The sequence below is a fragment of the Dromaius novaehollandiae genome, chromosome 24 (assembly GCF_036370855.1).
Source record: "Dromaius novaehollandiae isolate bDroNov1 chromosome 24, bDroNov1.hap1, whole genome shotgun sequence".
Lineage (NCBI taxonomy): Eukaryota > Metazoa > Chordata > Aves > Casuariiformes > Dromaiidae > Dromaius > Dromaius novaehollandiae.
Genome location: NC_088121.1, coordinates 8,844,866 through 8,857,474, shown reverse-complemented (window position 1 = coordinate 8,857,474; position 12,609 = coordinate 8,844,866). Strand labels below are relative to the sequence as shown.

At 46.5% G+C, this 12,609-nt stretch overlaps 1 protein-coding gene across 2 annotated transcripts; it reads left to right on the top strand.

Annotated features, from left to right (window-relative positions):
* The first annotated feature begins 370 nt into the window (after positions 1-370).
* On the top strand, positions 371-11,765 carry YBX1 (Y-box binding protein 1). Of its 2 annotated transcripts, none has more exons than XM_026109018.2 (8): positions 371-705; positions 1,156-1,219; positions 5,709-5,742; positions 8,155-8,244; positions 8,466-8,768; positions 9,160-9,242; positions 9,344-9,609; positions 11,387-11,765. In XM_026109018.2, exons 1-7 carry the CDS (start codon positions 549-551, stop codon positions 9,576-9,578), a joined length of 966 nt encoding a protein of 321 aa, XP_025964803.1. In that variant the 5' UTR covers positions 371-548; the 3' UTR covers positions 9,579-9,609; positions 11,387-11,765. The 2 variants fall into 2 exon arrangements, with proteins under 2 accessions (XP_025964803.1, XP_025964801.1); XM_026109016.2 differs by having other exon boundaries at positions 9,332-9,609.
* Positions 11,766-12,609: the final 844 nt, after the last annotated feature.

The window sequence follows — 12,609 nt, the reverse complement described above, 5'->3', positions numbered from 1 at the left end:
TGGCCCCGGTCCCGGTTCGGGTCCGGGCCCGGGGAGGGGGCGCGGCGGCGGCGGCCGGAGGCGCCCGCGGCCACGTGGTCCCGGGCACTTCCCCGGCCTGGCCCGGGAGGGGGCGGGAGCGGCGACGGCAGCGACCAATCCGCTCGCGGGGGCGGGGCCCGCGAGGGGGCTGGCAAGAATAGGGAGCCTGGCAGCTCCGAGCCGGAGCAGCCAATAGGCGTGCGGCTCTGGTGAAAGGCAGGCGGTTTCTCCAATAGAGCTTCCAGCGCCGGCTGCGGGGAGAAGGGGAAGGGCCAATGAGCTCGCGCGCTGCCGGACGGGCAGGCGGCGCAGCGAATGGCCGCGCCGGGGGGCGGGGCGTGCGGGGTGGCTAGCCGGTGCGGGCCGCCATTGTGGTCAGTTCGATCGGTATCGGGAGCGGAGAGCGGAGCTCAGCGAGCCCGGAGCAGGGAGCAGCCCCCCCACGGCCGGCCTCAGTCACCATCACACCGCGGGAGGCGGCGCAAACAGCTAGTCACCACCACCGTCCGCACCGAACAGCCGCCGCCATGAGCAGCGAGGCCGAGACCCAGCCGCCCGCCGCCCCCATCCCCGCGGCGGCCCCCGCCGCCCCCGCCGACTCCAAACCTAACGGCGGCACCGGGAACGGGGGCAGCGGCCTGGCCTCGGCGGCGCCTCCCGCCGGCGGGGACAAGAAGGTCATCGGTGAGGGGAGGGCCGCGCGGCGGCGGGGAGGGCCTGGGCGGGCGGCGCGGCCCCCCCCCCATCTTCCTCCTTCTTCCCCCGCTTTTCTCCTCAGGGCGGCGCGAGCCGCGCGCGACCGTTGGGCCCCTCCCCTCCCCCCCCCTTCCCGCGCGCGCCGCCTCGCGCGCGACCGTTGGGCGCCCCCCTCCCCTCCCCCCCGCCTTCCCCTCCCGCGCGCGCCGCCGGGCCCCGCGTGGCGGCGGGTGGGGGCGGGGCGGGCGCGGAGCGACTCAAAATGTCCGCCACGCGGGGCCTTTGTGTGAGACCCGCCCCGCCACGTGCCGCCGCCGCCGGCCGCGCCGCGCCCGCCCGCTCCCCTCTGCTCCGCTCCCCTCCGCGGCCCGGCGGGGGCGGCGGCGGCGGGCGAGGCCGCGGCGGCTTACGTGTCTCTGCGCGCGCGTGTTTTCGCAGCAACGAAGGTTTTGGGAACAGTGAAATGGTTCAACGTAAGGAACGGTTACGGCTTCATCAACAGGTGAGGAGGGGCTGGGGGCCTCCCTGGGGGCTTTGCGCCCCTCCGAGGGCCTTCGCTGGTGGAAGCGGCTCTCCCGCTCCGCGGGCATGCGCCAAGTTTGCTCATTCCGGGGTGTCTGGCTCGGGGGGAGCTGTAGCAGCTCTCTTTTCCTCCACCAGCGCCTTCGAGAAGCCCTTCGAAAGCAGCAGGGTTTCTCATGGCGTGTGGATCGGGATTGTTACTATTATTATTTTTTTCCCCAATGAGCACTGCTTTGACTTGCCCTCTGGGCCAAGCAGACGTTGGACCCAAGATCAAGCGCGCTCCTGAGTAACACGTGCGCGCTGCGGAGAGCTGGGCCGATGCTTCGCGTCTGGCTGTTTTACGCTAGGGCAGGAGGCTCTTATAACACCGGGGGCTCTAGATAAATGTCACCTGCATGGTGACACTTTCCAGGAGCAGCTGATAAGGCGTGTCCTACCTCTGTTCTAGAATCTTTCACCCTTATTGTGCTGCTTTTTTTTTATTTTGAAGTATTTTAATTTTGGCAAGAGCCTTGTTAATCTGGTGAATTTACTTTCATAGTGATATCTCTTATACTAAGTGATTTTTTTTCCTTTTTGCTGTTAGAGTGTAAAAGTGCTGTTATTAGCACGCAAAATATTTCTTTCAACTTCTATGTAGAGTTCAGTAACATTAATGCAAGCAGTGGTTTGAGACACTTGGTAGTTGCTCTCTGGAGGGAATGCTGAATGCATGGGGAAATGTGTAAAAAAAATAATCATACCTTTTATATTATGAGACTGTAGAGTGTGTAAGAAATTCTCAAAAAGCAAATGCCTAAAAGATTCAGGGGCTGAATTAATGAAAAAAATCTCAGTGTTTAGTTTGACGTGTTTACCTGAACTCCCAACGTAGTGAGCTGTCTAGTGGTGACTTGGTAGAGGAGTGTAGAATTGCTCTACAAATCAGTTCTGGAGTGTTTCAGCATGGGTTATTTTGCAGAGGCCATATTATTAAAAATTATTGCTGTTAAACACCTAATACTACTTCCTTTCTTTGGTGAGAAGCATCTATCAGAAACTCAGCTAATGGGGTAAGCCACAAGATACCTGTAGTTCCTCCTCCAAGTTGTTTCTGTCTTTCCTTTCTAAAGAGAAGGCTCTTGGATCAGAGGAAGTGTTGAATGTGAGCTCTAGCAAGCAAAGACTGAAACAAGTTGAAGAAAGATTTAATTAGAGCTGTGAGCCCTCAAAACTAATGTTTCAGAACTTGGCAAAAGACTTGGAAATCTTTATTCAGGGAAGCAAGTGTCTTTTATTTAGGTTTGTTTTAAATATTGCCTTTTTAGCTATCTGTGTTACTTTGTGACCCAGTCTTAAATATCTGCCAAGCTCCTTGCTTGGTTTTGTGTCTGTAACTTTAAAAGCTTTGAGTCTGCCTAGTTTAAATTAAATGCATTCTTCATGTATAGTTTGGATGTTAAGTATTGAGCAGTTGTCAGTATTACAAGCTTTTGCATCTGTAACATTTGTAACTGCCTATAAAGTCACAGGGCACAAACTCTGCCTCCAGGGAAGACTTTTTTTTTTCCTGTTCCACTCAGTGGTGGAAATGCTCAGTTATGTGAGTCAAGCAAGGAAGCAACAGCAGGTAGTTAAGACATCTGAATAGTTTCCCTGCTCGTATTAATTTGGCAGCTGTTTAATCCCCGAGGTTGCCATTTTAATGAGAAACCCAGCATGGTCTCATGTTATCAAGAGATTAGAGCTGCAGTCTGAGAATTGAACTTGAGGACGTTTCCACGGCTTGGGAATCTCTCTGGCTTGCTCTAAGGAAGACATTGCAAGAGCTTCTGCTCGTCTCTGGCTGGGCTGTGTCTGCTTGCAGCTGAAATTCAGCTTTGATATGGGTGCCTGTTAACTTCAAATACTTCCTGTTGTCTTTTAACATTAGAAGTGCATTTCTCTTCTGAAATATTAGTTTAAATTCTGAGCGTGTCAACTTTCTCTTGCAGTTGTCAAAATAATAAATGAATGTGCGGGCCACTGACTTAGTCCTATTGCCATAATTGGAGCTTCACATTGATACCTGACTTCATATTCAGAGCTCTACTGGACTTAAAAGTGGCATTTTCTTAATCAATTTGTTTGCTTGTCAGATTTTTTTTTTTTTTTTAAAGTGTTGAGGCAGGAATCATCTAGTGCAAAGATGAGTTAAATGGCTTGTTGGACCTCTGGAATGGGGTTTCTCTTCATGTTTCCTTTGAGAAAGCGATAGCTATTTATTATTTGTACACCATCCAAGTGGCAAAACATTAATTGCTTCTAGATGTTGTTGCTGAAAAACACCATCTATGTGCAGGAATTCATGTGGTTCTGTTTTTAAAACTTGCCCAGTATGTTTTTTTAACTAAGCCTGTGTACACCTTGAATTATTTCTGTGCAATTCAGTCATTCCTTGTGTAAAATTCCAATATGCTCTTAAATGAAAACTGCATTTTCAAAAAGACTTGAAGATAAGCATCTGATGTGATAGGTCAAAATCTAACTTGGCCAAGGATGTCTGGTGTCTGCAGACATCTGTAGAACATGGATGGGAAGCACTTCCTAAAGCCCCTCTTCAGCTGAGATGGACGGAGGGTGCTAAGCAGTTCTGCTTGGAACCTGTCCCTGGGTTTTTCTGAAGATCTTCAGCTTTCGGAGCATCCGATAAGAGATCTTGCATTGCTAACAAGAAAGTGTTTAGGCGCTAGCTTTTCAAAGGCTTCTGGATGCTGCATCTTAGGGGCAGGAGATAAGCAGCCTCCTGATAATCAAACTTGCTATGCACTGTTCCTTTTGCTTATCTCATTCCTGTAACCTTTGAGGTATTTCGAGGCATCGATTCCATGAGCAAGCTTGTTGATGTTATTTTGTGCTGCTGTCTGACAGGGTAGCTATGGCTTTGATTGAGTTTGTTTGGAAAAATCATCTTAATGATTCAAAGCCAGTAGTAATAGAGTGGGGAATACTTGACTGTGTGTTAAGAAAGACAAGTTTTTGATTCTGTTAGCCATACCTCTAACTTCTCCAGTTATGAGCAAATTTCAATAAAAGCTTGCTTTGCTATGGCTTTAACCAGTCATTCTGGGAAATAAAACCCCCTTTGCTGTTGAGTCATTGGTCTGTGGAATAGCTTGACATTAATTTCACAGTGAGATTTGGTAGATATGATGTGAGTTTGGATGTGTGGCTGTTACTGAAGTTCATTATGAGTGGTGGAAATGGCAAGTACAGCTCTCAAACCAATGTCAAGGCTGTTTCGGCTGTGCCTCTTAATTGCAGAACAGAAACCTGACTGACTTTGGTACGGTGTTGTGGTCTGCTGTCTGGTCTAACTCAGCATTGGTAATTGTGGAAACTTTAGCACGACTGTTTTAAAGGATGTTTTTGGATACTTGTTGAGGTTTTTCTTCTTGGAAGTATGGACTTTGGTTGTCTTCTGTTTCCTCTCTGTAGTGAAACCCAGGCTCTTCCCTTTTTGCGCTTACAAATGCAACTTGGATAGCCATGATGCCTTTCTTGGGTGGAGCACTGCTCAGCTCATGCTGTTACTCTTTAAATGAAGGGACATCAAGGTGGAGAGAGAGGATGTCATGCTAAAGAGGTCACAGGTGGATAGTAAGGAACCCATAGGATTCATGTGCACATGATGCTTGCTCTGCCTCCCTGGCGGTAATATGTCTTCTGCCTTGGATATCATAGTTACCAAAAACATTTTATGCTTAGTTTATATCAATAAAACTGTCTTTTCAAGGTCACTGTCTTCATGTTCGGGTTCTTCCCGAAAACTCGCTGTAGCCTATGGGAAATCTGATAATGCATACTCAAGTGGTGATGCTATGCTCCTTTTCTTTTTTTTAAACATTCCCTCTCTATTAAAATGGAATTGATTTATTTCCTTCTAACTACTGCCTTAGGGTAAAGCTATCTTTAAAATAAAATGTATCGGTGGAGGTGTGTTTTCTGTTTGACAAATATTAGCCAACTGGTAATAGGTTTACTTGTCTGTTTTGCCTTCTCTGGACCCTTCAGTGCTGGTGCCAATCCATAATCTGTGGGTTGCACAGTAATTTTTCAAAGACTTTGGCATGTCTCCCACACACTGTGGGCATGGTCAGAAATGGTTGACTGATCAGTATCAGGTGGTTCTTGCAACTGCACTTTTGGTGGGATATGGAGGATAGAGGTTTATGCAGGGGGTGAAGGGAGGGAAGAAGACTGCTTTTATGAGACATTTTTGGACTTCAGTGTGCACTCTGAACCTTGCCTAGGGTTAGCTGACAGTACCTCCTTATGTGGAAGCAGTAGACTATTAAGGGAATAGTAGGTGGAGGAGCAATGTTGATACTGGAAGCTAGTTGTCTTGGCAGTGCCTTGTTTTCTCCCCGTTCCATGCAATTGATTTTAAACAGGGCTAACTTGCTGTGCATTTCACATCTGAAATTCAATTTCATGTTGTCTTGCAGGAATGACACCAAGGAAGATGTGTTTGTCCATCAGGTAAGATTTCTATGAAAACAGGTTTTTCCCCTCTCTTTAAAATTGAAACATTACCTCTCTGAAACTTGCTGTGTCTGACCTTACCTAGAAAGGGCTGAAGTTGTGGAAGAACCTAATCTTTTTCAAAAGAGGGTGCTTTAACAAAACTATTTTGCACTGCTGGATTCCAAGTAGAACCTTTTGGGGGATTCCATGTATCCGCATGCATCCATCATCAGGGCCTGAAGTTTGTGGGATTGAGCAGCCTGATACTGCTTAGTGGTGAAAATTGCACTGGCTCCAAGTCTGCTCTCTCTACCTGGGGACAACTGTTTGGAGTCTGGTGAAGTTGTCTTGCAGAAAAAAAAAAAAAAAGCTTGCAATGTGGGGGGAGAAAAATGAGGTGGACTGTAACAGGAATGAAGTGCTGGTGGAAAATTTTTAAGGAAAGCTTCTGTTTATGGAATTTGTTGCTCCAAACTTAATGAAGGTCAAGGATCACTTTAATTGGTACTTTTTCAGTTTAGCAGATAGGTACTCTTAAATACAATCTGAGGGCAGTATATAAGCCACATTAACCGTAGAGGTTACTCTCTATTGCCCTCTGGGAACTAGACCAGATCTGTAAGGCTCTGATCAGTGAGTGTGAGATAAAAAAGCAGATGTGTTACACAAACTGACTTCAGTCCTTTGTGTCTGGCTTCCTGTGAATCTGTGTGATCAGTTCTGCATTTTTTTTACACTTTCTGCCTCACGTGCCCTTGTTCAGTGTCCTGGTAAAGCAACCCACAAGGAGTTCTTGACACAGTGTGGTTTAGTTTTTGCCTTTAGAAGTCCATGGATTGTTCTTTTTGCCTTGACTTAGGCATATACTGCTGATGCTGTAACACCGAGAGAGGAAAAAGTCAAAACACTTCTCTAAAGTTCACTTCAGTTTGATTTGTCAACTCTAAACTTCTTGACTGTGCTACATCTCAATTATTGCTATACAAATGTAGAGGCACTTGTTTATAGTAGGTTCCTCTGTAATGGGTAGTGGAGAAAGTCCAAGAGACTTTACTAGGTTTCTCTGTGCCGAGGCAGGAACATATACCCCGAAGGAAAGCAGTCAGACTTATTACTTGATTTGCAAGTACAGTAACCTGTAAGTAACCTTGACTTACATTACTTGTCCTGAAATTAAACTGTAACTACAGCACATGTTTCTAAAAACACAACTCAGTAGTGGCTTGTTTTAATTTAACAATTTTCATGATAGAGTAGTTTCAGGGATCTAAGCTGAAATAAATCAGGTGGTCTAGGAATTATGGCTATGTATGCTTCTTCCCACCCAATTATCAAGCTTGGTTTTCATGCATATCTGTTACATTCAGCTACTAGTGCTGTAGGGTTTCCTGTTTTCCCTCTAAAATGTCTACTCTGTAGGCTGAAATGTGTGATTGTATTATGCTGTGGATTTTATTCCCTCTTAGGGCACGAAACTAGTGGAATGCTGTTAGTGATATTTAATTTTTGTAAAGTTATGTTTGTATTCAGTTAGTGTTTGACAAACGGGATATGGCTTGAGAGCAGTGTGTATTGAGCATTAATAGCCTTGTCAGAAATGTTATCTGTTGCTGAATAGCACAGAAAATTCAGCATTTTCTAGTAATGCCATTTAGCATACAGATACATGTATACCTGCAAAGGCATCTCTGATGCTGTCACCTTAGAAGGTCTAATCCTCGGTGTAAAATAAACAGCTAGAGTAGTTTTGTGATTGATAAATACTATGACTTCCACCACAGTATGGGAAACATTGAGGAAATCTCATGATTTCCGGCCACTGGTATGATGACATAGCTTGGGATAACCACATTTGGATGTAGGCTTTTTGTGGGAAATAGTAGAGGGCTGGAAATCTGAGTCATGTGATGGGAAGGGTCAAAACAGGCTTTTATGTTGACTAGAAATAAACACTCCAGAGGAATGTACAAATGCTTTGAAGAACTCTATGCTAAACATGGTTAGGAATAGTGTTGCCAGTTTGTATCAATTTTGTAGCTCTTCAGAGTGTTTTTTCCACTAGCAGAAGGTATCCTGAAAGCTGTATTTCTATCTGATGGTACTTGAGACACAGGACTCTAGGTTTTTGCATCCCAGTGCCCTTTGTCTGATGTAGCTTTTATTCATTGCTCTTACTGCTTCCCTTACTGTCCTTAAACATTCGCAAAGGGCCTTTATGTGTTTCAGATACGCCAGAGCTATAGTAGTGCAGTCAATTTTCACAGCTTTTTGTAGGTTTTCAGTATGGTTTAATTGCTCCTTCCAGAGGATGTCTTCCTCCTAAGAATTTAAATGCTTGAACTCCTTGATCTTAAATGACTTCAGACATGTAAAGTAGTGTTTTTACGCTGTGCCTGTAAATGTAATTCTGGAATATTATGTTGTTAGACTGCCATAAAGAAGAATAACCCCAGGAAGTACCTCCGCAGCGTAGGAGATGGAGAGACCGTGGAGTTTGATGTGGTTGAGGGAGAAAAGGTAAGCGTGCATCTCCGGTGCTACGGTATGTGCAGAAAACCTGGTCTGCTGGCTTTGGTGTGGTGTCTGTGGTTTGAGCAGATGCCTGATGACATCCAAGGAGACTAATGGTTTTTCATTGTCTTACTGCGTGGATGTAAATCGTTGCTCAGTACTTAATTATATTTTGTTATAACGGATTTGATGCCTGTTGTTTACCTCACGCCATCCTTGTTCTTCAGGGCGCGGAGGCAGCTAATGTTACAGGTCCTGGTGGAGTTCCAGTGCAAGGCAGTAAATACGCAGCAGACCGTAACCATTACAGACGATATCCACGTCGTAGGGGTCCTCCACGCAACTACCAGCAAAACTACCAGAATAGTGAGAGTGGGGAAAAGAACGAAGGAGCAGAGAACATCCAAGAAGGTCAAGCCCAACAACGCCGTCCTTATCGCAGGCGGCGGTACCCACCTTACTATATGCGTAGGCCCTACGGGCGTCGACCACAATATTCCAACCCTCCCGTGCAGGGAGAGATAGTGGAGGTAAAGCTTGCGTAAAATGTGGTGTTACACTGACTTGATTCCCGTGCAGCAGGGTGGTGGGATGCAGCTTCCCCCCTACCCCCTTGTATGTATTCAAGACACATTCAGTGGACTTTAAGAAGGAATGTTTGAAGTGATGTGCTGGAAGTCCTAGAAATGTGGTGGCTCAAAAAGTGTTCAAATTGGTGTCAACTTTACGATTAACTGGAAAAAACACCTCGATTCCATGCAGTGCATACTCTTATGCTCTAGGGCCGCTGTGCGTCTCAGTGTGTTCTTCAGGCTTAGCTGACAGCCCCACCACCCCTCTTTCACTTAGCTGGACTAGTTGGCTTGCCGTTCATGTGCTTTTGCGCGTGGCTAAGGTGTCTCGTTGCCCCGTGTCTTCCAGGGTGCTGACAACCAGGGTGCAGGAGAACAAGGCAGACCAGTCAGGCAGAACATGTATCGAGGGTATCGACCACGGTTTCGCAGGTATGCTGCAGATCCGCTTCTGCTGCCGTGCGCTTTAGCAGCGCGGACAGAATGTCGCGGTGGTCAGATGCTGCATCGTTAAAGCCTAGCCTGACTTTCAGGGGTCCTCCTCGTCAAAGACAGCCGAGAGAGGACGGGAACGAAGAAGATAAAGAGAACCAAGGGGATGAGACCCAAAGTCAGCAGCCACCTCAACGTCGGTACCGTCGTAACTTCAACTACCGACGCAGACGCCCAGAGAACCCTAAACCACAAGATGGCAAAGAGACGAAGACAGCCGAACCACCAGCTGAGAACACGTCCGCTCCCGAGGCCGAGCAGGGCGGGGCTGAGTAAATACCGGCTTACCATCTCTACCATCATCCGGGTGCGTGTCCAGAGGCCTTTCAGGGTGGGATTTGATGATTTCCCTCTAGTTTTTGCCTTAAAAGTTTGGACTGTTCTCGCTAATGCGTATTGTATGCAACTAAACTGGCCACAGTTGTGAGCGTAGTTATTAATGCTTCCAGAATTGAGTTGTAAGACTTTACTGTCAAATGTAGATTAATTGGAGGACTTGGTTACCAGCAGGTGTCTTGTTTTGTCAGTGGCTCTATTGCACAGAGCACTAATCTTAAACTCTTGGTTATACTCAGTATTTCAGGCTTAGGACAGTCCTGTAAATAGTAATCCAAGAGGTACTGGTGTAGTGTGGTGACTGAAAGTGCTCTGCTAGGAGAAAAGTGTGCAAAATCACTAGGATTTATTTGGGTCTAAAAGCATCTTTGTTTTTATTGCCCCATCCCAGGGCGGATGTGAACAGAATTAAGACCTCCAGGTGTTAATTTCTGATAACCTGGCATGGGATTTGCAGGAGTGTCTCAGTAGCAGTTTTTTATTTGGACAAAAAAGTGTCGGAAGAACTAACGGAGCCCTTTTTATGCAGCATCTGGTGTATCTGAGGTAGCATTCAGTTTTGGGCTGGCTTTCCCAGGGTGAGGTACTGGAGTGGCTGTTTTGGGGAGGATTGCGTAAAGGTGAATTATTAAAATGTCTTCCTTGCAAGGTAGAGTAGCTGTGATCTGGCACTTGGTGCTGTTTCTATCACACAGTGTTGCTAGTTTTGGGAATGTGTTCCCTGCTAGAACAGTGGTTCTTCTCCTTGGTTCTGCGTTTTCTGGCACCTTCCTTGTCTGTTCTTCCTCCCTTTTCTTTTGCATTTCCTTTTACCAGTGTTCATGTCCCGTCCCTTTTGTGTTCTCTAGCCGTTCTTTGCCTGGAAGGCAGGCAGGTGGAAAGGTGCATTTAGACTCTGGTGTGAGCGCTAATAAATGGTCACGTTAATGAGGTTAATAGGAAATGCAGGAGTTAGCAATGAACAGTAGTTCGTCATCTGCAGCCACAAGCCTTTCGGCTATGAGCGCTTAGGAACCCTTCAAGGGCTTAGATCTTACTGCATTTGTTGTTCAGATTGCTTATTTGATGCCTCTTCAAGTCTCACCGCAACATCTTCTGTGTGTGTGATGTGAAGCTTTGTAGTATCCTGGTGTTAATCTTAATGGTTAACACAAGCTGGATGACTTCTTTATATCGTAAACTTCAAAGAAACACCAAGGCAACATGTTTGTTTGCTTTTCTGCCTATCGGTAGTACTGGAGAATACAAATTGTGGTTTCTGTGGGCTGGGAGGTGGTTTACTGAAGCCAGGCTGCCTTGTTAGCCACAGGTAGAAACGTGCTGTACTACCATCTTCTGCAAATCTCAACAGCCGTCCCCGCGTCTTCCCAGGGACTTGCTTAGAGTTCGCCAGCTGCATTGTGTCGATCTGCTGAGCCAAATAGAGCAGTCGTGTCCCGTAGGCTGTCACGAAACAGCCTCTGAAGCAGAGGCCAGTGAGGGGACAGATGTGGACGGCATAACTTTGTTTTTTCACTTTTTTTCTGAGATCTGTTGCCATAGGTTTTGTGAGTGAGTTGACAGCTCTGATCCCTGGCAGGTGTCTGATAAGGGGGTGTGTGTCTTACTAGTGCAAAAGCTGTAGTGAAGATTTTCCACGCGTGTGGGGGTGAATTTGTGTGAACTGAAGTTGCGAGTGGGTCTTGGTAGGCAAAGCATGTGGTTATGCCTCTGGTCTCTGTCTGACTATTCTTTTTTTCTTTTTCCAGTTTAGTCATCAAAGAAAAGACTATGAAATGAAGAAGAAAAGAAAATGAAATTCCAGCAATAAGAAATGAACAAAAGAATTGGAACTGAAGACCTTAAGTGCTTGCTTTTTGCTGTTGACCAGATTACTAGAACTATCTGCATTATCTATGCAGCATGGGGTTTTTATTATTTTTACCTAAAGAAGTCTCCTTTTGGAAACGATAAACATGTTTTTTAAAAGCCTGTTTTTTCTCAATACACCTTTAAAGGTTTTTAAATTGTTTCATATCTGGTCAAGTTGAGATTTTTAAGAACCTCATTTTTAATTTGTATGAAATATACACCTGATTTTTTCAAGTCAAACTGCAAGCATCTGTTAATAAAGGTCTTAAAGAATTACCTTGCGTGCTTGGCTGTTTTAAATCCCTTTTTATGTGAAAGGTTGCAAGTTAAGTGCTCGTAAGAGGATTTGAAAAAATGCCTGCTTTATTTCATATTTAGAGATCTTTATCAGGCTGTTGAGCTCTTGCGTGCTTCACTTTGAAGCTCTCTGAAACCAGAGGGAAATCTGTGTGTCTGTGAGGCGCTTTTTCTCCCGTCCCTGCCCTGTCGGAGCGTGTTTGTGCCTACCCTGCCGTTGCTTTCCTGCGGTGGGAGTTAATTGGATTCACAACATGTTTCTGCGTGCAGGCTATAGCGGGGAAACACCCAGGGAGGCCCGTGGAGCCCCCGGGCTCACATGCAATGAGAGAAGAGGCTTGGGGAATGGTGCAGCACCCAGGGGAACAAGAGGTGACAGCAATCCCCTTCCTGGGGGCTGTAACGGGGGGAAAGGCCTGGGATTTTGCTGGATGCCCCCAGGGATTGTGCAAGTTGTGTGGGTTGTTTCAGAACTGGTGCTGTTTTTTTCTTAGTGTAATGACTTGGGGGTTGTTAGATGCTGATGACCCTTGATAGCGGGTGCTACGCAGCGCGGGTAACTTGCAGGGTATAAAACTCGTGTTTGCAAAACCACTGATTCAAGTGCGGAGGCTGAAATGGGCTCACAAAAGAAAACCCACGACAGGCAGCGTCTGCTGCCTCCTGCTCAAGGGCAGAGCTCCGCAGCGGGTGGCTGGGGGTTCCCTCCTCCTGCTGAACAAGCTTTTCCCATCCATCTGCTTGAGTGAAGTTATCCTGAATCAGAAATCTGTGACTGTCCTTCAAAATACACTTCATAGTGGGAAAGGGACAGTCCATGCTG